The 27,815-nt window shown below is 43.3% G+C and overlaps 1 protein-coding gene and 1 long non-coding RNA gene across 13 annotated transcripts in view; one reads left to right on the top strand and one right to left on the bottom strand.

The window, feature by feature from the left end:
- The window catches only part of LOC147601576 (uncharacterized), a 50,802-nt gene extending 49,609 nt beyond the window's left edge, over positions 1 to 1,193 (bottom strand). For both annotated transcript variants that reach the window (XR_015257800.1, XR_015257799.1), the window contains exon 1: positions 1,070 to 1,193. This is a non-coding gene — a long non-coding RNA (uncharacterized LOC147601576). The remainder of the gene's footprint in view (positions 1 to 1,069) is intronic.
- Positions 991 to 27,815, top strand: part of KMT2C (lysine methyltransferase 2C) — a 197,257-nt gene continuing 170,432 nt past the window's right edge. For 10 of the 11 annotated variants that reach the window (XM_086741820.1, XM_086741826.1, XM_086741825.1 and 7 more), the window contains exons 1-2: positions 991 to 1,128; positions 1,240 to 1,416. In XM_086741820.1, coding sequence (XP_086597946.1) covers positions 1,241 to 1,416 — 176 coding nt within the window. In that variant the 5' untranslated portion in view covers positions 991 to 1,128; position 1,240. Of the gene's footprint in view, positions 1,129 to 1,239; positions 1,417 to 18,753; positions 19,123 to 27,815 lie in introns of those variants that run through there. The other variant, XM_086741827.1, reaches the window with a different exon arrangement.

Genomic DNA, 27,815 nt, shown 5'->3' with positions numbered 1-27,815 from the left:
TCCTGGGGAGCTCAGCCCCTGTGCGGGGACGGCGCGGGGGAACCCTGCTGCGAAGCGGCCACTTTAATATTTTTTTAATTTTTTTTTCCACGGGCTTGTGGGGAAAATAAATAAAAAACAAGAGTGGGGAAAAGGTGGGGGAGCGAGCGGGCTGCCGGCCCCTGCGGGGCGCGGTGGGGGGGGGGGGGGGGGGGTGGGTGGGTGCACGGAGCGTCCCGTCCCCGCTCCGCAGCTCCGCGCTTTCCCCGCAGCCCGGCGCGGCAGCCAGCCCCGTGAGGTCAGCGGCGGCGGCGGATGGGTGGCTGCGCCGGGGGACGGGCGGTGGGCGGGCGGGCCGGGCAGGCGCAGTGTGGGGCCGCGGCGAGGGGGGGTGGCAGGAGGAGGGGGGGTGGCAGGAGGAGGGCGGGCGGGCTCTGTGTCTATGTGTCGCACAGGCGGGGAAGGGGGGGGGGGTTACACACCAGGGCAGCCGCGGCAGAGCCGGGATCCCTTCTCCACCCCGCGGGGAGGGGGGAGGGAGCCTCCTCCGCCTCCTCCTCCCCCTTTTTCACCCTTCCTCCTCCTTCTTTCCCCAAAGTTAAACTTCCTCCTCCCGGCCCGGCTGGGAAGGGGACGTGGAGCCCGGCCGGACTCAGCCCTCGACACACACAACAGCTGGAGCTGTCAAAACTTCCTCCGCTCGGCCTCGGCCCCTGCCGCCTCCGCCACCACCACCACCGCCGCCACCGCCTGCTCCTCCTCCGCCCCCGGGGGCTCTGCGCGGGGGGAGGGCGCAGGACCAGTGTACAATGAAGCGGCGGCCGCCGCAGCCGGGCAGCTCAGGAGCCGGAGCCGGAGCCGCCGCCAGCTCCCGGGGCCTCTGAGGGGAAGGGGGGGGTGGGCGCCCAGCGGCGGGATCAGCCGCCTCTCGCTCGCTCTCTTCACCTCCCCCAGCCCCGACAGACCCCGACGAGCCGGGGAGGGGGTGTTATTGTGTGTGAGACCCTTCCTTCCTCTGCGCTCTTTCTCTTCGCCCCCCTCCCCTCCCCTCCTCCTCCTGCTGCTCTCCCCATGCTGCTCCCCCTGCTACCTGTGCTGGTCGGCGGCGGCTGAGGCCAGCAATGCGAGGCGGAGGTGGAGGAGGCGGAGGTGAGGAGGAGAGGAGCCGCGGGAACAGGAGGAGCATCGGGATCCCCATCACCATCCTCATCTTCATCCTCATCATCATCATCCATGTGTCTCTCTCGTCCTGCTGACTAGGATGTCAACGGAGGACAAGAGTCTGGTGGTGGCGGTGGTGGAGCCGCCTCAGCAGCAGCAGCAGCCCCCCGAGCCTGGAGCTCCCCCCCCAGCAGCAGCAGCAGCAGCCACAGACAAAAGACCTAGGGGCCGGCCTCGCAAAGATGGCGCTTCCCCTTTCCAGAGAGCCAGAAAGAAGTAAGTTCAGCGTTTGTGTGTGCGAGGCAGAGAGGGGCAGGGGGCAGGCGGCCGGGCGCAGGCAGAGCTGTCAGCGGAGACTCGCCGCTCGTCGCCCCCTCCCTCCGGCCTAATGCCATTTTGAGAAGGGCCCTTCTTTCTTCTTCTCCTCCTCTCCCCTTTGCACTTTCCCCTCCTCCTCCTCCTTTTTCACCTTTGTCTTCCTCCGCCTGCTCTCCCTTTTCCACTTTTCTTTCACCGTCCCTATTCCTTTCTTCTCCATCTTCAGAGTTTCTCTTTAGCTCTTCCCCCTTCCCCCTCTTCCTCCTTTTCCCCTCGCCTTTGCACCTTCCCCCTTCTCCTTTTTGGGTCTCTTCTCCAGGACGCTCGGCTGCCTTCAGCGTCGTTTGGCTACTGCCTGTGCTTTGACGGTAGTTCCTCACCGCTTTCCCTTTTTATCCCCCTCCACCACCTCCTCCTCTTTTTGGGAAAGAAAAGACGGATCTCGGCGGGTGGCGAGGCGAACGCCTCCCCCCCCCCCACCCCGACACGGGCGTGTGCGGAGGCGCACACGCAAAGTTGAGGCAGGAGTTTCTGCGCGGGGAGCGGCTGGCGGCGGCGGGGGAGCTGTCAGGCGGCCGCCTGGCAGGGAGGGACCCGCCGGCGGGACGGTGGCGAAGCACAACAAACACAAGGCGCTGGGGGGGGGGGGGGAGTGCGGGGGGTGCCTCTTCCTGGGCTGTGGCTGATTCCCCTTCACCGCGGCCTCTCCCCCGCCGGGGGCGCGGGCGGCTCGTTACCCCCAACGGCCGCGCCGCTGCCCCCGCCCCAGCTCCCCTGAGGGGGCCGCGCCTCTCCCCGGGCGGGTGCGCGGAGCCCGTCGTGCCAGCGACCGCTTCTCCCGCTGAGAGAGCCGGGGAAACCGGCGGGTACGGCCGCTCCGATCGGCCGCGCCGGGCGCGGAGAGGCCTGGTGGCAGCTTCGGTGGAAGTGCGGCCGCCGTGCTGGCTGCGTTCCCCGCGGGTTATATATATATATATATTTTTTTTTTTTTTTTTTTTTTTTTTTTGGAGTGGGATGGAGCCGGCCGTGACATACCTGAATGGCAGCAGGGCTAGGGCAAAGCCGAGCGGGCGCGTTGTGAGAGGAACCGTAACGATTTGTCAGAGTCTGCTGGAGCCTCGGGGTTTCGGAGGTCGGGTCCCTTTGTTTTGCGGGAGCGGTGGCAGTTTGACGCCCCCCGAGTGTTTTTAGGCAGGTGAGTGGCTGGCACCTCGCTCTGCGCCCACCCCGGACCTCACCCTCCGCTCCCGAGCGTCCCAGTGGAAGTCCCCAGCGCCGGCAAGGGGTTCTGCTAGGCTGGACTTAAACGCACCCAAAGACTCTGCTTTCCCCCATTATAATTTGTTTTTAAAATACACCTTACATAAATATCCCAGTACAGAGCTATCGTTGGCTTGGGATAGGCGGATTATTTTGTTGTTGTTGTCGATAAAAGCTTCACTTCAAAGATTTTAACGTTCACCCCCTGGTTTTGCTGGAGATGCATTGTTTGCAGCTCGCCCTTTTAATTAGCTTACATATTCACTTGATAGAAATTTTCATATGGCGATAGTTGAAAAGTAGTTGGCAAACGTACACGTGCCATGAAGTTATTAGGTTCTTTACCCTTAGTTTTACATACTTTGGTTTTATTTGTACATATAGAATCCCAACTTTATATAGGAAACCTTCGAATATTTTATTTTAGAAGAAGCTTTAAGAAGAAAAATGCAAATACAACTGAAATATACCCAAAAGGATACATTTGCTGCACAAAAAGCAAAATATTGTGAAAATTGACATATCTTGTACACAGCCTTAGGTTGGCCTACATGCTCTTGATCAAAAATGGGTGCTAAAGAGGCAATTCCTTCTTTTTCAGTTAGGTTTTTGGTGTCATGGGAATATTGTTGACTAGTTTTAGGAAATTAAATTTTCCTGTAAAAATATGTACTTATGCTGACATGACTATAAGTGTGTAATAGCCAGAAATGAAATTAGCTGAGAGTAAAATCATCATTAATCAACACTCTTCTTCTAAACACCATGATTGTTCCTGTCTGGTCTGGTGCTAAGTGCGGCTAGTGTCCCCCTCTGTCTTTATGGAAAACCTGTAATGTTGGTGAAGGCCTTATGACATAAACCATAAATGCTTTTAAAGCAAAGATTTCATAAAAAATGGTGATTTTTCTAAGTTTTACAGAGTAGATGTAGACTGGTCTTTTTTAGTTGCATCCATTTTGGGGAGAAAATGGTTTTATTTCATGAGTTTTGCTGTTTACAAAATACCGATTGCAATTAGCTGAGCAAATGCAGAAATAAACTAAGTAAAAATATTTTTTGTTTTTTTGGTATGACTGCTTGGTCCCGTCTTCCTATTCACTTCTGCGCTTTCCAGTTGGATTAATGTGCCTAATGTAAACCAGATAAAAGAGCATATGTCAGACCATTTTCTGTACTGTAATCACATGTCTAAATCACTATTAGCCAGTCAAATTGTTCAACCGCTTTATCCCATTATAGGAAATGTTCCACTGAATGTTCAGTCTAAGTGCAGTCTAAGTAATGATAAAACGAAGAGCCCTGCATTAAACCAGCAAAGCCAAAATAGAATAATTCCTCAGCTATGGATGCCTCCATTAAAGAACACCATCATGTTGGAGAATGCTGTAGGTTGGTATTTTACCTTCTTGAAGGCCATGTTTTTAAGCAAATGTGATGGGTTTAAGCAGACAGATGGAAAACTGGCTTGAATCTGCTTCTGTGAGATGCCAAGGATTCTCAACTCTTATGCTGAGGCAGCACAGGGTTCTTCAGTAGGATGGCTCTGTGCAAGTCTGTCATCCTGCGTTTTGCATGGTTATCGGTAAAACCTGCTGTGGTGCTGTGGGCACAGGTGTGTATGAGGAGCAGTTGAGGCTTCCTCTCGGTGATGGACCAGGAATCGGTTTATTCGTGGCATCAGAACCTGGAGAGTTACTGATAGTAGAGCATGATGCTAGAACAGCTTTTTGTCATTGTTTGAAGGATGTAGCTTCATGACTACCATTGTCAGGAGACTTAATCTTAGGTGAACAGTTCATTTTTATTATTTATATTGTAATTGTGCCTAGAGGCCAGGGCACCATTATACTACATACAGTGCAAATGCATAAGCAAAGATTGCTTCTGCACAAACAATTTCTTAATTTAAATGTGAAGATAAGACAGCATATAAATGTAAGAAATGTGTTGGGAAAGCACAAGGGAGCTGTGAGAATGCTATGAGCAAAAGAACATGCAGAAGTTCAAGTACTGGCTATCTCTGCATCGGTGAATGATTCATCGGCATCAGACTTGGAGGATGTATTTAAAGGAGGGTAATATTATCAGCCTGAGGATTTTCACAGATAGCTTGTTTCCTGCCTGAAGTGCTGGACACACACTCGTATTTTCTTCCTTACATTTTGACAACTGGGTATCTGTATAGAGCAGCAGTTCACATTTAAGAGGTGGAGCTAGAATAGGCCTTGAAATTGAGAGCAAGCAGGTCGTTCCTGATGTGATTCATCAGGAAGAACACACAGAACTAAGCAATGAATGAGAAAAATATTTTTATAGTATCCACTTTCAAATGAATTTAAAAGGCGGCGAGATTGGACTTATGAAAGCCAAAAAAAAGAGAATAAAGTTGCATTACTGAAGATACAAAGTGGTGTAGGAGAAAGAAACTTTCAGGTGCATGGTTAAAAAGAAGTGTCTTGTTGGGTGTTGTATAGGAAAAATGGAAATAATTAAGGGCCATCTCATCATATGGCGTGAAATCTTGAAAACTTAACTCCTGGACTTGGATTATACCTCAACTTGCAGGCTATGGAGTTGAAGAAGAGGAATGTGATCAAAAAGAAGTTGCAGGGGAAGAGTATTGGTTCCATTTGAACTATATTATTATTGTATGAACAGCTGGTAACTCATGAAAATGTATCAGAATAGTATTGTACAGGTGCACTAAACATTTTTGTCATCTGTTTTAAGAACTAGAGGTTTCTTCCTCTGTACAGGTTATAAGCAGCACAAACAGATGTAGCTTCTTAGCAAAAATTCTGTGGCAGAAGTCTCATTGATTGTGATCGTGATAGCAGTTACTTTGTAAGTCAGTATGTAAGCTCATTTTGAATTTTATTTTCAGCATCCATTAGACTTTGATGTGTGTTACAAACTGTTTTTACAAATGTGTGTAGTTTAAAACAGCACAGGATAATGATTCCAAAAAGCATGAATTTTATGGGAAACTTTTTGTGTGTTTGTTTTTAATTACCCGTGTTTTAATTTTCATCCTAGTTTTTCATTACTTTGGCCAGTGTAAGCTGTAGTAGATTTTCAAAGGCCGAAGATTTCACACATGCTGATAGTTCTGAGGACATGTAAGCATAATATTTTTGCCAGGAAACGATTATTTAAGAATTTTTATCATTACTTTAGCTGCATTTGCATTAGGGTAGGTCAATATTTAAAGATGTCTACACTCATCTCAGAAGAACCTTAATGTGGTGAATGGATTCTCTTTATAGCCCAGCTGTGTTTCTTTAGTGCATCACACACCTTCTGTGTGATGCTCACTTTTATCTTTAGTTGCCTGCCCTTTCTCAGGTCAAAATTTAACATTGTGTTTAAATTTATGTTGTGCCACACAATAAAAATGCTCTTAAATACATGTTCACAGTTAGGAAAAGTCGTTACTGCCTGGCAGGATCGAAGAGTTCTGATGGCTTTGCACAGCTATTGTATGGATAAGGGTTAAGGTACTGGAGCAAACAATGGCCGTTACAGCCACGTATCAGAATGTTTGGCCAAAACTGAGAAGCTACATACTGGATCACACAGTGTGGAGAGACGAGGCATGGGAGCAGGCTCCATAATCAGGATGTGGCATTGGCTCTTTGAAGGCCTTTCTAGTCCGTTGTAGAACAGAACAGTGTACTGGAGTCCCGTGGGAACTTTGCCATTTCCTTCAGCAGCCCGTGCTGCATTACTTCCTCCATCACATTCGTATCACCGAGCAATTCCCCAGCTCTCATACGTGGTTCTTCCATAGGAGCCTGGCTTAAGCTGCACACAGTACTGCTTTGCTCAGGAGGTAAATCATCTCCAGTAAGTGATCTCTGTATTTATGTTTTGATTTTCAGTTCTGGATAGGATTTATATGATGGATGACTGTGACAGTTGTTACACATCGTGGGTTCTGTAGAATTGTTATGCAATATTATCAAAGTCATTATGATGTTGATTCACATAAAGTGGTGTCTTCACTTGTGTCTTAAGGGTGAGTGAGATTAGGCTTAATGTTGGAAATAGATATTTTTCTGTAACCTTCGCCTACAGTTTTCGCAATTTGAAACACTGCACTTGCAAATGAAGAATTCTTAGAGGTTTTTTTTTGATGTTGCAGTTGTTAGTTTGTTAATGTTTGTATTTGATGATCCATTGAACTTCTGTAGCATGTGTTGTGAGAGGACCTTCAAGAGCTATTAGACAGTATCATGACAGATCAATTATGATGACAGTCTGTGAAATCTCAACATGTTAGGTAATGGTCATAAGGCATGTCCTTGCAGAGGCAGGAATAAGAACCCACTCTTTTGGTTTCGATGGTCTGAGCCATCTACACTCTAGATGTGTTTTCATCCTGTATTCAGTGACACAGGAGACTTTTCCCAGCTTAAAACAATAAAACACTTTGATTTTTTTGGCTTTGCTTGTGGATATTCTTCCCCCCCCCCCTTTTTGTTAGTACTAACTTATGGTCATTATTCTTTCATAAGATAAGTAATTGGAAATGGACATTTCTATTAGTCATTGTCATTTGAGTTGAGAGGTGGTTTTCCAAGGCAGTTGGCTTGCTGAGAATAGGTAAGCTCTGCCTTTTTCAGGCCAGGATTGTTCTTTTCCCCCCTCAGCCCCGCTGTCCCACAACAGTGTTGGAGGGGTAGCAGGGTCAGGTGTAGTAGGGAAAACAGAATTTCCTTGCCCACCACTGATGATTGCTCCCTGATGTTATTATACACTGATGCTGTGGATTTAACTTTTTAAGAAATGCTGTCATAGGTACACTAAAAGGTTATGAAATGGTAAACATTAAAGTGACTAACAATTTCAAAAAATATTGACAGCTTTTCTTCTTTCTATGTTTAATATATTTGATTACCAATTAATGCAACGTGCATGATTCATAGAGTTCAGATAAATACAGATCAGCAAGATTTTACTGTAGCAAATACTGTTTGCTAGTAACTTGCATTGAATTCTGCTTTTTTTTGTTTTCTTTTTTACTTGAAGGATGGCACTAAACATTCCTATTCCCGTCGTTCCCGAATTTATCAGATGGGTTAGTCAAAATAAGTTTGGACACTTGCTTCAGGAACTACATTGAGTAGGTTCTGTTGCTACGAGAACTTACTCAATGTAGTTTTTTTGAAAGAAAGTAAGATGAAGTAGGAAAAAGCCCTTAAAATCTAGAATATTTATTACTTGAAGAAATATAGGCAGTGAGTGTGTGGAGTGCATCAGGTGGGTATTTTCCCCAAACGTAATAAATCTTAAGCTGGTTCTGGCACCGAAAGAAGCAGCAGTGCTGCTCTCCCGCTCCCAGCTGTTCCTTCTCTCCCTTGCGCTGACCCAGGCGTTTGTGTAGCCATGTGGTGAACGGCATTGGGAAACCGATCTGGGTTAAAACTAACCTGGCAGAGAAACGTGTTTGTGATAGCGTGAGGGAGGAGGCCAGAGCAAGCGGCCAGCCTGCGGTGAGGCAGAGCTACAGCTTTTGGTAGTGCTGCCAGCTTCACGTGGTACTTGCGAAGCGATAGCCTTGGTAGCCTGAAGTTTGAGGGCGTTTGGTTTTCAGGCTGGCTCTTTTGAATTCTTTGAGAGTGGACTTCTTACTGGAGATCATGAGAGATTTTTACAACCCATAGTCATGTTATACCTGCTGGTTGGTTGTCTGAGAGAAATAAAAAAGCTATTGAGAAGGTTCTTCACAGCATACGGACAGACGAGTTGTTTTCATCTGACTGATTCTTGCCCCAAACATTGGCACTGATTAAATGAGGAACTTGGGTTCTCACTTTGATCGTCAGAATGATTCTTAAATTGAATATTCAGAGTACTCTGAAATAATAGTATAAGTAAAATGTTCTATGTTAGCAATACTTTCTGCTATTTTGAAAGCTCCTTCCTACAAGTATATCAATATATAGGCATTATAATGAAATAACACTAGATCTTGCTACTTTCAGAATATTCTTCCCTTTCACATTTTTGGAAGTATTTTTATGAAATCACACGTGCACCTAATCGTATTGACAGCCATTCCAATATAAATAAATAAATACTAATTTTCAGTGCAGTATTTATCAACATTCTAATTGCTTTTCTTGAAGAAACTGCTGGAAACCATATCAAACTAGGATGCTCCCCCCTAGACTTTAGGCTTTGGGCAGGGCAATAAAAAGCCTTTTTTTCTCTTCTGCTGTGTCATTACTGACAATAAATTCTTGCCAAAAATAGCTTTAATTACGCTATCAGAAAAAATAACCTTTAGGAAAATTGACCAGTTTTTAATTTTGTCTATTATGTTTTTATATTCCTTGGATGTGCAGTTGAATCACTTGTATGGCACAATAAGATAAAATGAATTATTGGTAGCGAAGATGTGGTCCAAATGTGCAGTCTCCTCCGTTAAAATGTTTACCGGCATCTTATGTGACTGTTGAAGAGTACTGGAAGCCTTAGCTGATCCAGAATGACTTCTGCAACATCCCAGGGTTCGTGGAATTCAGGCTGTTGCGATAATGGTGTCTACCCTCCTGTCTTTGTCCGGCAGTGAGGACTGTGCAGTGTTCGTAGTGGAAGTGTTCTCAACGAAGCATGATGAACTGGCTCCATGCTGTTATTAATAAAGGGAGGAGCTATGCTGTATTAAAATTTGGGTGGTTTTATTAGTAAGCCATTTCGTAAATATAGACCGTGAGTTATTTAGGTTTTTTGGTGAAGTGTGGAGTTCAGAAGCACAATGAAATTCTTTTAAATAAAATGAATATTTAGTTTTGCTGTGACACCCCAGATGAATGGAACTTTATGGCCAAAAAAGACTTCAGGGTGATCTTGTTGATCCTTCTGTGTTGTGTGTCTGTACCATTTCTGACAAATGTTTCCCCAGCTTGTTTTTAAACTATTTTGTGAATGCTATTCCACTGCATCTCTAGCCAATTGGTTTCAGTAAATGATTTTCTAAAGTATAAAGTGAATATTCTTTACTGCTGATTTAGCCAATTTTGTCTTGTGTTGCTCACAGTTAAGACTCCACAGCTGAAATGGAGAATGATTTATATAATAAACTTTTATTTATTAGGAATATCTCATTTGTTCTGCACTGAACAAGTTTAACCTCTATAGGAACATAATGTTGACTTACCTGATTTATCTTTTGGAAGTTTGCTAGTCTTTATTAAGTTTCACTTGGTTGATATGAACCACTTTTCAATTTATCAGAATGATTTTTCTTAAGATCTTGTCCTCTGAAGCCATGTGTGGTAGGCAGCTCTTCTACGTCTGTGAATTTCCTCATGCAGGTCCCGGAGCAAGGAACTGTCTTGCAATGTTCTCCCACGTTGATTGAAAATAATTTACAAATAAATACCCGTTGAGTGCTCTAGTTCATTGTTGCCAGCCTGTCTTAGGGCAATTTCTCCAGGACCATATTTTGGAAGATGGTCACTCACAGTTTTGAGATTATTTCTCTTTGTTTCTGAAATGTAATGTGAGTTTCTTCCAGTCCTGCTGACTCAAATTTCCCTAATTATTTAGCTTAATAACAAAATCAGTTTTTGGTGTTAGCTATAATAAATCTGTTTTATGAAGGCTGAAATACAGAGAACAGCATTTGATTCTCTTCTGTTATCCATTTGTTCTTCTTTAACACCGTTATGTACTGACTTTGGTGTTTTTATTCTTACTTCTAAAATAATTCTGAAACTTTGTTTGCCTTTTATATTGCACAGTGGTAATAACACATGCTGTGCTTTTATCTTTTCTGATTTTTATCCCTGACAGTTTATGCTGCTCCTTTATATTCATTAAAATGCCCTTGTTTCCGTTCCTAATAGGATTCTTTCTAGTTTCAGACCCTTATTACTGGCTGCTTTTGATGCAGCAGCCCGTATTGTTCATACTACATGTCCTATCTTTCCCCTGCACTGGAATACGTGGTCATTGTGCGTATTCCAGTACAATAGCTGGCAGCCCTCCTTGAAATGGCATTCTCAAGAGATTCTAGCAACAAGTTCAAAGAGTTTGTTGAAATTTGCTTTTCTTATTTCAGTTAATTGAAGATAAAAAAATTGTTCTCCTTTTTCTACTGCTCTCATTCTCTCCCCCCCCCACCCCCCTCCTTGGCACAGTGAGTACTTCTCGTTACCACCTCCAGCCAAATCACTGTACACACCGAGATGTTTAAAATGGAGCCTGCCCTAATAGAGCAAAGTGTGAAGTAACTGCTCTTCTGGCACCCTCAGCTTTGTGAAACAGTTGTCCTCAACATTTTCACAAACGTGTTGGGCTGTTGGTTTTCCATTAAACGTCTGGATGATGAAGGCCTCCTCTTACCCTCAAGATACTTGCTCTGAAAGCTTCTATTAGTTGTTTCAGAAGACTTACCATCTTCCCCTCATTTGGTCAGTGGAAGTTTTCCTCTCCTGGCCTTTCCAGTTCCTTATTCCCTAGTTCCCATTCTCTGTTGCTTATGTTTTTGTTTCTACTCCCAACTTTTTTTTCCTTCTCCTCTATTTTCTTTTCCCTCCTTCTTGTAATAAAAGCAAGTGAATATAGTAATTTTTTTTTCTTTCTACAGCCCACTGGTCTAGCACAGGGCTAGAACTTCACTTAGGAATGGGTCAGATGCTTTTCATGGTGAAGAAAGGCTTGGAAAAGGGAATTTCAAAATAAAGAGAAAAAAAAGAATGTTCATTTCAATTTCCTTAAAAGTCATTGTTTATAAATTGGGCTAATCCATGGCTGTGCTTATGTTTTGTATTGATTAGTGGCGTGGTTGTAGCTAGCAGTACTGTTCTGGCACCTGAAGCACTCGGCTTCCTCACAGTGTCTTTGTCCGTGCTCGTAAAACCCAACGGAGACCGTTGGGAGTCACTGGGCGCCATCGTCCCTGCCGTCAGATTATTGCAGTGGTTGCTTGTACAGGTTCAACCTGGGCCTGCCAGCGCTCTTCCACACGGATCTGGAGGCTGGCCTGGGATTTGTGTGGGCCGCGCGCCCTTCTCTATCTCATTTACGTGTGGCTGCTTTGTTTGGGAGTTTGAGAATTGGAGAGCATGGATGTAGGCTGCTCTGTGCTCGTCGGCCTCCAGGCCAACATCACCAACTATGTTTAATTTACTAGTATAACTATAACTGATAGTTTTGTTTTTTTTTTTTTTTTTATTTAAAGGAAAAATTCAATGAAACCGATAGAATTCTCATCAGTTTTAGTGTCAGCCTCCTGGGCAAACACTGTGCCACAGTTAATGTTCTCTAACCCACAGGGATGCAAGTTTAGGAAGAACAGCTCACAGCAGAATTGCTCTAGAGGGAGCAGAGGAGATGGGATGTAGAAGCCGTAAGGCTCTGGGAAACGCGGGCTTACAAATTTTCCTGGTTCATGTTTTGCATAATTAACCTTGCATCAGGCATCCTGGTAGAGATTTCTACAAAGGAAAGTGCAAAACAGATTCAGCAGGAATTCTAATTTATTTTTCTGCCCATCTTCTAGAAAACCTTTATGAGAGAACTGGGGACAGAAATGGGGAGTTAACTCAGGAAATAAATGACCTGTAAGTGACATTATTTAAAGAAATTATTTCCCTAAGGTCTTTCATGTAGCAGTAAGGGCTGGCTCATGGCTGGCTATTCTGTCGCCTTTTTTTTTTTAATGGAATGGGAATATTCTTTGTCCTGTCGTGCGCTGGGTACAGCTTGGAGATACAATCATTTCTGTTTCAAATGTGTTTGTTGGTAAAGAATAAATACTGAAACTTGTTAAACTGACTCACGTATTTTGTGTGCTCTACGTGTGTTCTTCTCAGATAAAGATACTCTGGTAGGACAGAGAAAGTACTGTTGATTGTATACCTGACTTTATAGACAAGCAGAAAATCTTGATCTCAAGGCTCGTTAACCAGAAGCTGTCAGTGGGCATTTAAATTACTGATAAGTTAATGGAAATAAAGATTGTTTTAAGAATATTTTCAATTTACTTTTTTTCATTTAATGTATTTTTTTTTATTATTTTACTTGCTTTAGGCTGTCTTGATAGGCAAAAAGAACCTGTTTTAAAGTTGTTAGCTTGACATGTTATTTTAAAGGCTATTTTAGACCAATGAGAATTTCCTGTCTGTACTTAGTTAACATGCTCACACGTGAAAAAAAGTGAAGTCATAACTGTCGTGGACATGTATAGACTTGTTGAGTTGAAGCTTGGGCTCTCAGCTATCCTGTATCTTCTAAGGTGCACTGTTTCCTTGTTTGACTAGAATTTGGGAAAGTATTGTCATAGATGTTTGTTAGCTGGCTTTTATCTAAAGAATATAAATGTTAGATCAAGCTGTTGTGGTTTTCTGGTTTTCAGTTGGTTTGTTGTTGGTTTGTTTGTTTTTTTTGTTTTTTTTTTTTTTTTTCTTTTTTTGGTCCCCCAATAAGTAGCCCAAACAGAACCTGGGGAATATACAGCTGCATGGCTGTGACCGCATCACGCGAACAGACTCCATAACAGCTATTAGTAATGGGCCTTGGGGACAGGGCAGAGACTGAATTCTAGCTTCCATAGTCATGCCACCTAGGTTTCTTTTTCAGCAGTTTTCTGATGGCCTAATTTCGATCTGAATTGTTTTCTTTCAAAGCTTTAAAAGAGTAATGATATTTATTTTAGTACTCTAAAGGATCTTACTAATGAATAGGAGGAAGCGTACTCAAATTCTGCTGAAGTCTTTATGCGTAGTCAGAAGAGAGAACTAAGTGTCTTTTAAACACCATTCAGAAGGACTGAGGTCTGAGCAGGGAGTTCCTTAGGGTCATCTAATAGGAAGTGCTAGATGAAGGGGTTTCGGTGTAATTTAGGCCAGCTGAATATCACCTTTATGCCCTGATCCCTGCTGTCTGTATTTGGTTTGTTCGGGGCATAAGCTATTTCGAATAGGGTCCCACCATCAGGTTTCAGCACTGTGTATAATTACACAGCTATGTAAACAATGAATTGAACGTCAGAAATCATTGTAAACCATTTGGGGAACTGACTCTGACCTGCTTTGAGCAGGAGGCTTGGCTAGCTGACCTTTGAGGGCTTTGCCAACCCGAGTTATTGCATGGTCCTGTTCTATGAGCATCCCATGGTCATGGCCATTATTTATGTTGTACCCATTGCTTTTACACAGTGATGTATATGTAATGACCTTTATTATGTGGAATGTGTTGTCCTGTATTTATTGAAAGAAGATAGTTTACTAAATTTTTGTTTTATTGTCTGTGTTCCTTATTCCCTCTGTCACCTGATACTTGCTTTATTTCTTAATCTGTGTGATTCCACATAGACTAAATAAATTATTGCTTCCTCACTATATTTTTTTTCAGAAATGATGTCACCTGGCATTCCAGATTTTTAAAGAGTAGATTTAAAACTTTATGTGCTGAAGGAACAGGGTATGGCTATTTTGATTAAAGAAAATGTCAGAGTTTATATTCTCACTGGATTTCTGTCATGCACTGTTGAAAACAGTTTTGTCCTGCCAGTTCTAGCAGCTAACAACGCATGTCATTAGCAATGAGTCATTTTCTGATGGCCCATGGGTGTTTAGGTATTGCCTGTTTTCTACCTCTTCTCTTCTCACATCTTCTTTTCAGCTTGTGGTCTATTCGTCTATATTGGTTTTTAGTCCAAAAAACTCCGGCTTGTTTTTCAGGGCTTGTCCCTCAAATTCACATTCACCAGTGAGGCCTTGCCTTGGAGCCTTCTCTGTCACAGGGACGGTAACCTTTGGCTGAAGCATGGCAAGACGGCAGGGACGAAAGACACCGTGAGCCTTTTCAGGAATATTTGCCAAAACTTGTCTGTCAGAGCCCTAAGAACAGACAGAATTTGATGTTTTCTATGTAGAAAGCTATTTCAATTACCTAACTTACATTACTGTTCAGTTTTTATTTCTAATAGCATGCTTGCTAGAGAGCACATTTTAGACGTAATGGCTTTAAATAAAATTTATAATAGTATGTTAACGTGGGTATGTAGTTAATGCACAAAATGTGTTTCTTGGCTGTATGATGTGCTGCTGCCCTATCTTGGGTTCCAGATATGACCTGGTTCATGCTCACAGTGCAGGGAAGAGGAAAAAATATGGTTTGGAACATTTTTTGTTTTTTCTTTTTTTTTTTACTTTTAGAAATGTGGCCTATCTCCAGAGACTGTCTTAGTACAGACAAGGAACTTCCAAAACCTTTCAAATGTAATAAAAAAGAAGTCACGCTACTTCTGTTTAATCTATGCTTTGGCATGAAAAGTGGAATTTTACAGAGAAAGTGTATTCACAGGAGAGGGTGGTTTAAGTTGATACGTAGCATGGAATGAAAAAAAGGGTGCTAGAAGGTAAATTGCCTTTACATTTCAGTAGAATTGCCAGGCTAAGGAAAAATATTGGAGTTTCCTTTTCTGCCTGTTGTTGTTTTGTATCTAGGTACTTGGGGCTTAGTCTCAAGCTGTTACGATTCTATTATAATATTATTAGAATGGCATTGAAGATCTTGGAAATAGCAAGTCAGCAGAAGTTAAGAAGAAACAAATATTTTAAAAAAAGACAAACACATTTTAGTGCTTCTTAATACATTAATCTTTGTAAGTTTTAAAATCAATGAAGTACCAAATCGAATGTATGACCAAGCTATGGTAACCAAGCAGTACTTCTGTTGTGAAGCCCCTGTCTCTTGTGTTCCGATGTATTGCACCTGAAAGCTAGACTGGAATGTATTGGAAGTGGTGACGTATCTAAGTCTGAATTTCTCCTGATTCTGTGAAGTAACATTCTCCAAAAGTTAGAATTTGTGAATAGGGCCTGTCATAAACAGATAAGGCACGCTTCGCTAAATGTGACTTGATTAACTCAAGAGAGTTGTATCCTTGAGTTAATCAGTTGGAGTTTGGAAGAAAACAGTCCACCATATGTATAGACATAAGTTTTTATCTTAATCATTAAATCCATCGCTTCTGTTGCTTACAAAAAAAAAAAAGTGTCTTAGGAAAGATGACTGATCCCATTTTTCCCATGAACATTTTCTTCGCAGAAGTGTTGGCTTAAACAGTTTCTGCCTTGCCATCACGTTGACACACGTTTGCGGAGACGTGTGAATCGGGGCGGGGAATCGATGCAGACAAAATTGCTTTGCCTTTTTTCAGGTGTGGCCCGGCCGCTTCTTGCTGGGTTATCCTATAGCGATCAGTCCCTTGGTCTGGTTCACAACACAATCCAGCCTACAGCTGAACGGGCACAGGTCAGAGGCTGGGAAGAAGAGGCACGGGCTGGGATCAGCCTCAATTGGAATTGCTGCCGAACGTGAAACCCTACCCCGAGTTTTTCCTTCAGCTCATTGATTAATCCCACTGAAGGCAACTTCTGGGCAGGTTGTATGGCAGAGTGGTAATGAGTCAACATGACTGGTGTTGGACCACGTCCGACTGTGTTGGACTGTAATTACAGTTTTGTCCTTACTGAGATTTTTATGGCAATTCATCTGCTTTTACAGTAAAAGAACTATATCTCGCATGTGAGAGAAAATGCAGCTCCATGTTTGAAGCTCTGAGGAAGAACAAGGCCAGCTAAGACGGCTTCATAGCTGTTAGCTTCCATCTTGGGTCACATGAGCAGTAGGGAAAAGTACTCAGAGTAATTTATTATTATTATTTTAACCAGCTATTATTAAATTGCAACTCGTCTCGTTTGTGCTAACATACTTGTCAGGTGACCCATTACCCGGTACGTTAAAACATGCGGTTTTTTACAGCGTGTAACATGTTTGAAAATCTCTACGGGTTTAAGGTATCGCAGCGCAAACAGCTTTCTGCATTTATGGTGCGCCGGTGATGCTGCAGGGGCTGTCGTCTCAGAAGGTACCGCCCCGGCGTTGTAGTGGAAGCTGGTGTAAATCGGCAGTTACGGGATAGCTGACAGACGCTAAACTTGGTGCTCTAGCCTTGCGCAGCCTGCTGAGTATAAACACCAAAACTCATTTTATTTAATACGATTCGGAAAATACACAGCTTCTGTCCACTGTTGGGCACCTTCTTTGGTTTAAGAGGAACTTAGTTTCGTCAGTCTCAGACTGGTTAGAAAAATGTTTAAACTAGACAGAGATCTGTGTCCAAGGGGGTTTGTCCTGGTTAAACCCAAAGGGCTCTGAGTGCTAAAGGGAATGGGCAAATTGATGAGTGTCCCAGTAGTGGTTTGGCAATTCACCGCTTGTTGGTTGGACCAAAACAACCAACCTTACTGCAAAATAAAATATTGACGTTTACCATCTTGGCTCAGGTTTGGACTAACATATTTAAACCTTCTCGTTGCAGCAGACTAAGTGTGCTAATACCCGTGGTTACCAGCGATGTGCTGATAAGCAGTAGCTTGATAGCTCCTTGCAGCTAAATGTATTTATGTGTCCGTACCTGTGCTAACAGGGCACCACGGCTCTTGTACAATAGTTACTTGTTTCAGAGTAAACACGTGGAGACTGTTTCATATGAGTGCTTTCTTTTTTAAATTTTATCTTAATCTCTGGAGAATTGGTTTGATAAAAACTTTCCTGCAGGCTGGGCCCGTTTCAGCTGAAAATGTGACGACGGGCAGCGTTGGTCTGCTCCCTCTAATGGGGTAGATCACGCTCTGTGGGGTTTGGGGTTTGTTTTGTTCCGTCTTAGAGGTTAAATCATCTTTTTGAGTTCCTGAGTGCATTTATTGAGAACTTCTCTAACCAGTACTGATAAGGCAATACTGGACTTATTTGCTTGCCCACAGCAGAAGGTGCCCAGGTTCGGTATGTCCAGTTGCAGCTTGGTGTAACAGAAGCGAATTTTATTAAAAAAAAAAATTCAGATGAGTGAGAAAATAGACGTAAGGCATGGTCTTACTTTTGTTCAGCAGGTAAGTCAGAACATTGCTGGCAGCATGTCAACCTGTGCCTTGCAGATGCCTGATACTTAAATTTTAAGAAAACTTAGGAAAGATTGACACAAGCGGAGCATTACACAAGAGCTGTTTCAGGGTTTCTGCGCGAAGGGGAAGTTGAACAAAGGTGGTTGCATTACTCCTTGAATTGGCAGACCGATGGGTTTGCCGGAATCTATCAATACAAGTGAAGTGATAGTTGCGTAATGTTTTCTTGATTTGTTTTTCTCCCTGTAGAAGAAAAAGGAAAATTGGCAGGGACGGTTTGAAGGATGAGGAAAGAGCCGGGTTTAGATGGACATTTCTCAAGCTTGCTTTCCGAGCTCCTCCGTTCCAGTTTGGTTCTGGAGAAGCATAGAGAGGCCTGGCCTGAAAAATGTTAAAAAAGGAGGGGGATGGAGGGAACCCCATCCCCAAAGTCACACCTTCATCTTTAAGGCTGAAATCCTCTTTTTAATTTTATTTTATTTTTTTTTTCCCCCGAGCGGTCCCAAACGTCTGAGGGAAGCGGCCGGGATCGATGGGAACGTTCTGTAACTTTTCAGCCGCGCCGCTTTGTGAAACGGGAAAGTGCCGGGGCTGGGGGAAGGGAGGCGGGGACGGGGACGGCGGGCCCGCCGCGTTCGGGAGGTGTTTCTAGGAGAGGGGCTGGCGCGGGGACAGGCCGGGCGCTGCCGGGCTCGCCCACCGCAGCCTGCGGGGCCTTGGGGCCGCTCCGCTCCTCCCCCGCCGCGGCCCCCGGCTCCCCTCGGCGCCAGCTCCGCAGCGTCCCCGCCGCGGCGGAGGGGGGGGCGGGGCGGGGCGGGGGCGGTGGGAGCCCCCGGCGGGGGCGCTGCGCCTCCTCCCGCCGCTCGCTCTCTGGCGCTGCCTCGCTGGCGCAGTCGGCGCGGCGGCCCCGGCTCCTGCCGCAGGACTCCGGTCCGCACATTGGCGGCGCCCGGCTGCGTCGGATCTACTTTCTCTCGCTCGGTTCTTTTTTTTTTTTTTTTTTCACCCCCCTCCCTATCCCCCCACCCCCCCCCTTTCCTCTCCCCTCCCCTTCCCCTCCGCTCCCCTCCCCCTCCGCCCTCCTCCGCCGGCGGCTCCAGCCTGGTTCGGGGAGGATCCCGGAGCCGAAGTTCCGAGGCGATCGGGGCTGTGGCGGATCGCTCCCCCCGCGGCGGCGCCGCCATGGGGGCCCTGTAAGAGCCGCGCCCGGCCGCGCCGAGGCCCCCGGGGCAGTGGCCTGGGGAAGGGCTGCAAGCGAGCGGCGGCTCTGCCGGAGGAATATGGCTGATCTCGGGGAGTGCTGAGCGGTCGGTGTCTCCCCACGGCGCCGGGCTCCGGCCGTGACATGTAAATAACTTCTCTTTCCTCCGGATCGTACGGGCGGGCACCGATGCCAGCCCCTCCATTTTCCAGAGGGGATTTGTGAGAGGTTCCGCGGGGCTGGGCTATGTCGCGCCAAACCGATTCGCCGGGGGTGAGTACGGCCGTGGTTTTAACTTCTTTGTATCGAAGGGCAAAGCGTGACAGCGGGCGGGGGGCTGCGGGGTGGTGGCCTGTGGGGGGGCACGGACACGGACCTGCCGCCGGGACCGCGGCGAGAAACTTGGCGGGGGCCGCGGACACTCGGGAGAGGGAATTCGACGGCGTTTGGTCAAAAAAAAAAACCCTGTCTGAATACAGACCTGGGCACGCAGGTCCGAGTTTCACGCTCGCTACGTAACACTCGACCATTTAAAAGAAGGAAGGGGTGGAAAAAAAAGGAAAAAAAAAGGGTGGGGGGTGGGAGAAACAACAAACACAAAAGCGCAGCTCGGGTCTGACCCGGGGGCCGCAGCCGGTCTCCGGTCGCTGCTGCTCCGTGTGCACCTACACACACGTGTGCCCGCACCGGCACGCACGCGTATTCTTTTAAAATTATGACTTTATATGGTTAGCTATAGCAAAACTCTTTTTTTTTTTTTCGCTTTTTTTTTTTTTCTTTTAGCACTTTAATTTCCTGGTGTGAATTCTGGAGCGATGGAAAAAGATTTTTTTTTCTTACATATTTTGAAGTGCTCTGTACACGCTATTTTTGAAAAGAGGACCATTTTAATTTTGCGTGGTTTCAAAGCATACCTGTATAGTGTTAATTTTAGATGCTCCTCCCAGCTGCCTTTATCTATGGCTGTAAATTAAAAGGAAGGAAAAAAAAGCGCTTTTTAAAAATGCACTGTGCTCGTAGCGCATAATGGGAGCTCAGACCATCATATATGATGATTTCTGTATGAGCAGTGAGCAAATAGGTCAGAAGTCAAAGTAAGTGTTATGTAACTGACTGGCTTTAGCAAACTTGATAGCAACTGTAAAGGAAAAGTCTTTTTTTTTTTTTGGATCTGGACAAAATAAGAGGCTGGCTACTCCTTTTTTTTTTTTTTTTTTTTTTTCAGTGGTATTACTTTGTAGCAGATTGATTTTAAAAAACCCCAACAGCCTATGCTTTAAAAGTATGAGCCAGTTAATCTTCATGGTGTTTTGTGTTTTTCTAAAAAACCTATTTCACTCATGTACTGAATTCTGTATACTAAATATTGGGTATTCACCAGTGAATCATTAATACTGTTAATACTGTAACCAGATTCATTACATAATTGAAAAATGTTCCCGAGTTACTTTAGTTTTATTATTTAACTTCGCTATTTTGTAGAACTGCGTTATTTGGCATAGCTGGAGTTCTTGAGAGAACTGAAGACTGGTATGAAAATAATTTGGGGTTTGGTTTTTTTTTGTTTTTTTTTTCTGATCTGAAGAAATAAAGCAGTAGTGGGTTGGTACTCCTGTTGCAAAACTGAAACAAATAGGCAGACATGTAAAGATTCTCAGTGACTGTATGAAGTCCTGTATATTAAAGTAAACACAAATACTAAGCTGGAGCTTACATATGGGGGTCTGTGTGTTTTTGTATGTCATGTTGATGTTAGCATGTTCTGTTTGATGTTTCTGCACAATAAAGTACGCTTGCTACAGAAAAAAACCCAGCAGCTCCCAGACTGTTTAGTGCAAATATTTTTAACCATCTATTTGTAAGACAAACAGAGGCAGGAGACAAGAAACACTTTTCTCAGTGCTAAATGTGATCAGTTGTATCTGTGCTGGCCATTCATTAATTTCACTAATACTACGGTGCCTTTATATTTGGTGTATGCTTCCTTTACTTCTCTATTGTACATGTTCTTTGTTTTGATAATGTACTTGGAATTTGAGTAACTGTAGTTTTTAATGGCTTGCCTCACTTGCAGGTCATCTTTTTAAACTCTTTTATGACTCTTCTTGTGTTGTATGTAATATTCTGTTGGCATTAAATCTAGATGTTTTAGGGCAAAATACTCTTTTTTTTTTTTTTTTTGTAGGAACTGTTATTTAATTTTTATATAATTATTTTGTCAGGCTGTATTCTGAGTTGACTTATGTCCTTTTTCTTTTTTTTTTTTTTCCTCTCTTCTTTTCTTCGATATTATTCTTTCCTGGTTAGATACTCTTACAGAGTTTTGGCAAACTGTTATTTGAGAGTGTTTTGGGGGGGCATTATTGTCATTTACATAATATGCCTGTAGAAAGTAGTTGCATCATGTGTGTTTTCTTAATGTGACTGTTCATTGGACTTGCCTGAAAATGATCTCTTAAACGTAAACGGCTGAGCAAAAATGAAAAGCAGCCATATATTGATTTCTGCTTTTGTTTCAGGCTAAAGGGACCATTCAGCATGGGCTTTACAGGGTATTTCCAGACGGAAATTTAGTCAGCTGTTTAAAAATTATAGGAAAAGTATTCTTCTATCATCACTGCTCTCCAGTCTTACAGCTTTGCAGCTCTGTTCTCCTGTTCTTAAAATGTGGACAGAAAACTCTTCGCATTGAATAGTCTGTACTTTGTATATCGTTTAGTATGAAATACACAGCCCAAGCAGAAGGGAAACTGGCTCTGGAGTGTTGTCAAAAGCATGCTAAAGGAGCTGAAAGAGACTTTTTTTAAATTTTTTTTTTTATTTGGGCCATTCCAATTGAAACTTTAGGAGGTAGCACATTCTCAGAAAGAAGTATGAAAAACCAGTTTGACAGTGGGCCTTCAGCGAGTCTTTTATAATTCTGCCTTTCCTCTGCAAAATCCTTTTGGCATGTTTGGGTCTCTGGCAGTATCCCAGCGTGTGATATCACCGATATCAGATGTCTCCTTGCGATTCATGGCATTTGCTGTGCCGCAGTGGTGCTCTCTGGGGCGGCTTAGGTGAACCAGGAAATGTCATGGAAATGCGGTGGGGAAGGCGCTCGGATAGAGAAACGGTCACGTAGGATTGGGAATAGGTGAGCGCCTTCTGTTTAAGAGTGTTCTAATCTTTGTGTTTGGTAATTTGATGTGGAGCATATTCAGCAAACAGATGCGTCTTTGAGTGGTCTTTACGGGTTTTTCCCAACGGATGCAGGTGCATGTCACAATGAGTGGCAAAACGTTACGGTTAAGCTTTTTCCCTTGGAAATATTTTTTATTTTTAAAAATGGTTCTTAATTGTATGTGGCCTTGTTAGGATTTATTTTCATCTCCGAGTTGAGGTCCAATGCCAGGCGTAAGTATAGATGATATCGCACATATGGAGGATATTTGACTCCTCCATAAGATCTGTTGAAAGTTAGTCATAGCGCGTTGCATTTCTGTCTGTCTCTTCGGTGAAGTCTCTTGTCTGTATTCACTGTTGAAATGTTACACAGTGAGTGTGGTTTGTGCTGATGGTGCTTTTGTAATACAGCTAGAAAATAAAAGATTGCACATTGGCTACTTTGACCCATGTTTTCATCCTGGTTACCAAGCATTGAAAGGTAAATGCTTGAGTAACACTGCTTAATTAGACACTTACAGAAGATGAAGGCATGGAGGAAGAGTCTGCTTGTGTATTTATTTGTTTCAGTCAGGACTTGCAGTTCTTGGGTATAACTCTGATTTGGGGATGAATTCTTTGTTTTAGATGGAACTCCATGTGTTCCTCCTAACCACAAACACTTCCATGTTGTTGTTACTCTAGATCTCCCTTTCTCTTTCCTTTTCTTTTTTCTTCATTCTTTCCTTTTTTTTTTTTCTTTATTAGCCTTATTTCTAATTTTCGTGCCACAAATGCCCCGGTGCTGCGAAAACAGAATGTGGATTGCTTTTGTAAAGCACTGTTTAGGAAGAACTGAATGTGAGAGCAGGTTTTTACTGCCTGGTTTACAGTTAGGCTTCTGCCCCAACCAGCTTACAATCCAAGTTACACTCTTGCCCCCGTTAGTGTCTAACATCAGGTGCCACAGAGAAAAATGTGACCAGCTGAAGTGGGCAGTTACAGGATAATTCCATGGGGGATCTGTTTGAGATGGGATTAGACCAGGAGGAGAGCGCGCTGTGTTTATTCCAGAATTCAGCAGCTCTCAAGCGGAATTCTCGTTTACACTTATAGTTCTGCAGAAATCTACCTCCTTTGAATCAAATTACTTGTGACGATATTGAGTTTGATGGAATTTGAAGGCTTTTTCCAAGTATGAGGACCAGGGTGAAAGGATAGGCTATAACTGGCAGAACAAAGAGAATGGATTGCGGGGAAGGGATTTGTTGGATGGGACTACGCAAGGATGGCATATCTGGAGCGATGAGAAGGAGATCTAAGGTTGGAGCTGTATTTTAGTGCACTTCCCCTTGAGTTGGGCAATTTTGACAGTATGGTTTTGTGGCACCAGTGAGAACGGTTTTGACAAGCAAGCAGATGCTGACAGTGGTTAAGGAGAGTAAAGAGGGAATGAGTCTAGAATATTTTCTAGTCTTTTTAAAGGTTACTTGATCTGAGCCAAATAATAGAAGGTGTGCTAGGTGTTGTCACCGCCGTGTCAGCCTTGCCTTGCGCTGTGTACAAAAGCTTTAGTCACGGTCATGGCAGGAGTCATTCATTACATGTGCAGAGCTGTCGTAAAATGGAGGTCTGGATGGAACAGTACGTGCTCTTTCAACCTTTGACAGACTTTCTGGTTTGAAAAATTTCATGTTGGCTTTATGGTGTTTTAATAGAGGGCTGATTGCACAAAGGAGTGGGTACAAAAGCAAGATAGAGTGCTTTTGGAAGAATCGTGGGTTTGCAGTCATCAGAAATGGGGAATCCAGAGTTACAGGAACATAATCTTTCAGACAGATGAGTGATTGAGGAGGAGAAGCATAGACTTCAGTCTTTTTCTTTCACCTTAATCCATCTTGGTGCAATAGCTTGCCTGTGAACAGTCTTTATTTTTCGAGTGCATTTAACCATCTTTTGCCGTCCATTCCCCCCCCCCCCCCCATTTTCACCTTGTTACAGGAAGCTGAGATTTTTAATTAAAGAAAAATAAATAGTTTAAAAAACAATATCAAGATAGCGTTATGCAGCTCCAGAAGTAGCAACTATTCTAATTAGCAGTCTAGTTCTTGGGAGAAGAGAGTGATGGTGAAAAAGCCTGGAAGATTTCTGAGGTGGTTTGTGTGAATCGGGGTACAGTCTTGTGTGAACAAGTTATTGAAACTGGACTGGAAAGAGGAGTCAGGCCTGTATATTTTGTTTAGATTGTGTATTAGTCTACAAAATGTAGAATAATTAAATATTTTTTTTCGGTATAATTAAATTTTTTTTTTTTTTTTTTTTTCTTGAAGTAGTAGAACCCACCTAGAATAATGTAGCATGTTTAGCCATGAGGAGTTTGTAAGTTAATTATTTTCTCTCTTCCAGTTTTCAGAAATGCAGATAGCTATTGACTCTGTCTTGACGGCTGTGGTTCAGTTACTGAGATGGTTTTGTCACTTTTCCATAGAAAGTTTTGGAATCCTAGAGCTGAATATGTGAATAGATACTATTTTTAGGCAGTTCTATTGCTTCCCTTGGGGATTTATTGAAATCAGTTGACTTCTGTTTAGTATGTTACCGGAAAGTTGGGGTTTCTGAACTGTGGTGCGTAGCCAGAAACTGCTGTTGCCAGTTGTGACATCTGCTGCCATCGCCCCTGTTGATGAGCATTGTTTGCTGCTGTTTCCTCTGGTGATAGCTGGGAGAAATGAAGGTTAGGGAGAAGTGGTTCACCTGATCATTGAGCCCTATGTACAGTTAATATGTAAACAATTTATTTATTTTTTTTAAATTTTCTTACGACTGCTTAATCTTCAACATCTGCCGCTGACAGCTTCACCAGTGCTACGGAGGAGTTTTCCTTATTGATGCCCCTGGACCTCCAAATAAAGAACTGTCAGTGAATAAGTACTGTATGGATTCATTTAATTATTAATCAGGATGATGGGGTATTCTCTAAGGTATGCAATTCTGTTTCAAAGACAAGTGAAGTCGATAGAAAGTTTTCCAGGGAAATAAAATAGTTATGAGAGCAAACGCTCGTCAGTATCAGTAAGAATTCGATAGTCCGGTCCGTTCTGTATCTGCTGTTTTGAATAGCGCTAGCCAGTTGCTGTTCTGCATGGTCAAAAAGCGTGGGAAACAGGGTGCTTTAGAAAAAACAAACCAGACTTTGCAGATTAGTTTTTCGTTCTTCACATTTCAAGAAAACGTGAGAGTAGTTTTCTGTCAACTTAGATTCCGTGTGACAGTGCTAAGCTGGAGTCATAACAATTATAAATTGCATAAACTTGTTCTTGATTTCTGTATTATTCCTTTCCTGGCTGGTCAGCCATGTTTTACTGCTGCTGCTTCCAGATACCGACCAAAATCACACTCCTGTTGTGTGCAGAGAGAAAGAAATGAAGGGCACTTCTGGGCCACTCAGTGATAACTGGGTTTATTTGATTGTGTTCTTCCTGAGCTAGATGTGTTTCATGCCTCTGAGTCTCAGCCTACTGCAGAATACAGTATCAGAATACACAGTTTCATCAAACACAGGGCAGCATCATAAGTACTGATATTTTGTGTTAAATTTTATCAGAGCAACGTAGGGCTGAATAATTTTGAACGCAGGACTCCACATCCTATCCTTGTGCTTTGCACCATCTCCTGTGCCAGAATTTTCAGGCCAGGAAGCAGATAAAGAAGCGCTACTTAGTTGTCTCTCCTGCTAAGTGACATACATTTGTAGGTGACGAGTAGGAGACTTTTTCTGGGGGAGGCTGTCTTGTAGATGTCCTTTGTAATAGAAAAGCCAGTGATGATTGTAGTCTCTTCAGCAGATTGTAGGGGTAATTTTTTCTGACTGTTCTGTAGCATCTTCTGCGCCTGAAATTATTTGTGAGGAATTTGGAAGATGTGCTGCAGTGGTCTAATTAGGGGCAGAAGAGCAGCAGTGGTGGTGTTCTGTCTCTAAAGGCTGTAACAGAAGCAAGGATTGGGGGGGAGTGATTGCATCTTAGGTAAAACTGTTGTAACTGCATAAAACAGTTGAGGCACACGTAAGGAAATACATGCTTTTTTTTTCACAAAGTGTCCAGCTGCCCCGTAAGCACTTCATGTCAGTAGAGAATGCACCTTCTGCATCTGCCGTCCAAAATAAATTTGCAGAATCTTTTTGGTGGTTGCAACCTATACAGAAAGAAGACGTATTTTGAAATTATCTGTCCTGGAATCTCCTGTCTTGTCCTTCTGACAGCCTCCTAAGCCTGCTAAACTCATCAGAACCCAACTTTCTGCAGATTGTCCTATACTCAGATTGTACCTGGGCAGCAAAAGTGAAATTTGCTGACAGAGCTCCATGACCACCCCTGTACATGGCGCTCCAAGACAGAATCACCCGGATCATAGGATTCTGCGTAATACACTTTGTCATTTACTAGATTTGCCAATGAATCCTCTCTACATCGTCATGGAAAATAGATGGATGAAATGAAGCAACTTTTAAGTATGAGAAAGAACTTGCCCACAACCAGTGGACACCAACTGTTTCTCATAAAACTCCATGCTTAACTCTGTGGTCCTGACATTCAAAGGCGCACATCAGGTCTGGGTACTGAAAATTGGGAATTGTGGAATGGTTAAAGTCATGAGCCTGAAAAATTGACAAACGACAAAATACAATCATACTCTAATTAATCTTCCCTGCATCCATATCCCGCAGCTCACCTCTTTGTCTTCTGCAGATAGTAAATTGCCTCTTATTCCATCTCTTTACCCCAGGAGACAACATCTTAAGAGCTTTCCCTCAGCCCTCTCTGCAAGCAGTGTCTACCTGTCTTCTCAGATAGGTTCTCAGCTTTAACTTTGAAGATGAGGGAATCTGTATGGTATTCAGAAAAGAGCTTTTGTGTCCAGGAGCTTGTTTGCTACTTAACTGTATTACTTTATCCAGGGGGGAGGCAAAATAAACTCCCATGGATCTCTCTCTGTAATCTTTTAACTGACTACAAGAAGCAAAAAATTATGAATTCCCTACAAAAAGTAAGATTAGAATGCTGATGTGCTAGGATTGGATATTATTTCTAATTAGAAGATAGCAGCAAAATGTCGCCTGACTGTCTTCAGGGAGATGACACATGATCACTTCGGTTATTTCTGAGGCTGTGCAAGGAATTTGGTGACTTAGAAGAATCCATTGAGCTGCCAGAGGAGCTTAGTGTCGCTTAAATACAAGAAAAGTAGGTGGTTTTTGACTGTCAAAGCATCTTGTCAAAAAAACATGATTGTATGACATGAAGCTTTTGGTTCTTGAGGTAGGGTGTGGTTTTTTTTTTTTGTTTTTTGTTTTTTGTTTTTTTTTTACTATGGTAGATGATGACTGCTGGACTAAAGGATAAGTGGATATATGGCACTTTGTATACTGTATTTTAAATACAACATGGATAAAAATCCTAATAAGCCATCTACTGAATGAGAAGGGGTATAGGAGGCTCAGACATTTTCTTTACTTAGAGTCTCTGGATGACAGAAATCAGGAACAAGCCTTTTTAGAGGAATGAAACTTTAATAAACCACTAAAGGCCACGTAATTGCGTGTTCACTATTCACAGGTCAGGATGTTGAATGCAAGGCTGGAAATGAAGGTCAGTGTTGTTAAAGCTCAGTTTTCAGGTATGACAGTAGTTTGGGCAATATGGTGAACTTTGTTTTCCCATCTCTTGGTTCAGAGTCTGTTTGTAAGATAATATGGAGACATTACCTGTTTTACAGCAGCAGCTATACTGGGTCACATCAGAGATCTGGATGTCCCATCGTCA

This window comes from Chlamydotis macqueenii, chromosome 2 (genome assembly GCF_036417535.1).
Source record: "Chlamydotis macqueenii isolate bChlMac1 chromosome 2, bChlMac1.mat, whole genome shotgun sequence".
Lineage (NCBI taxonomy): Eukaryota > Metazoa > Chordata > Aves > Otidiformes > Otididae > Chlamydotis > Chlamydotis macqueenii.
The sequence above is the reverse complement of the archived record's forward strand: the minus strand, read 5'-3'. Positions and strand labels throughout refer to the sequence as shown.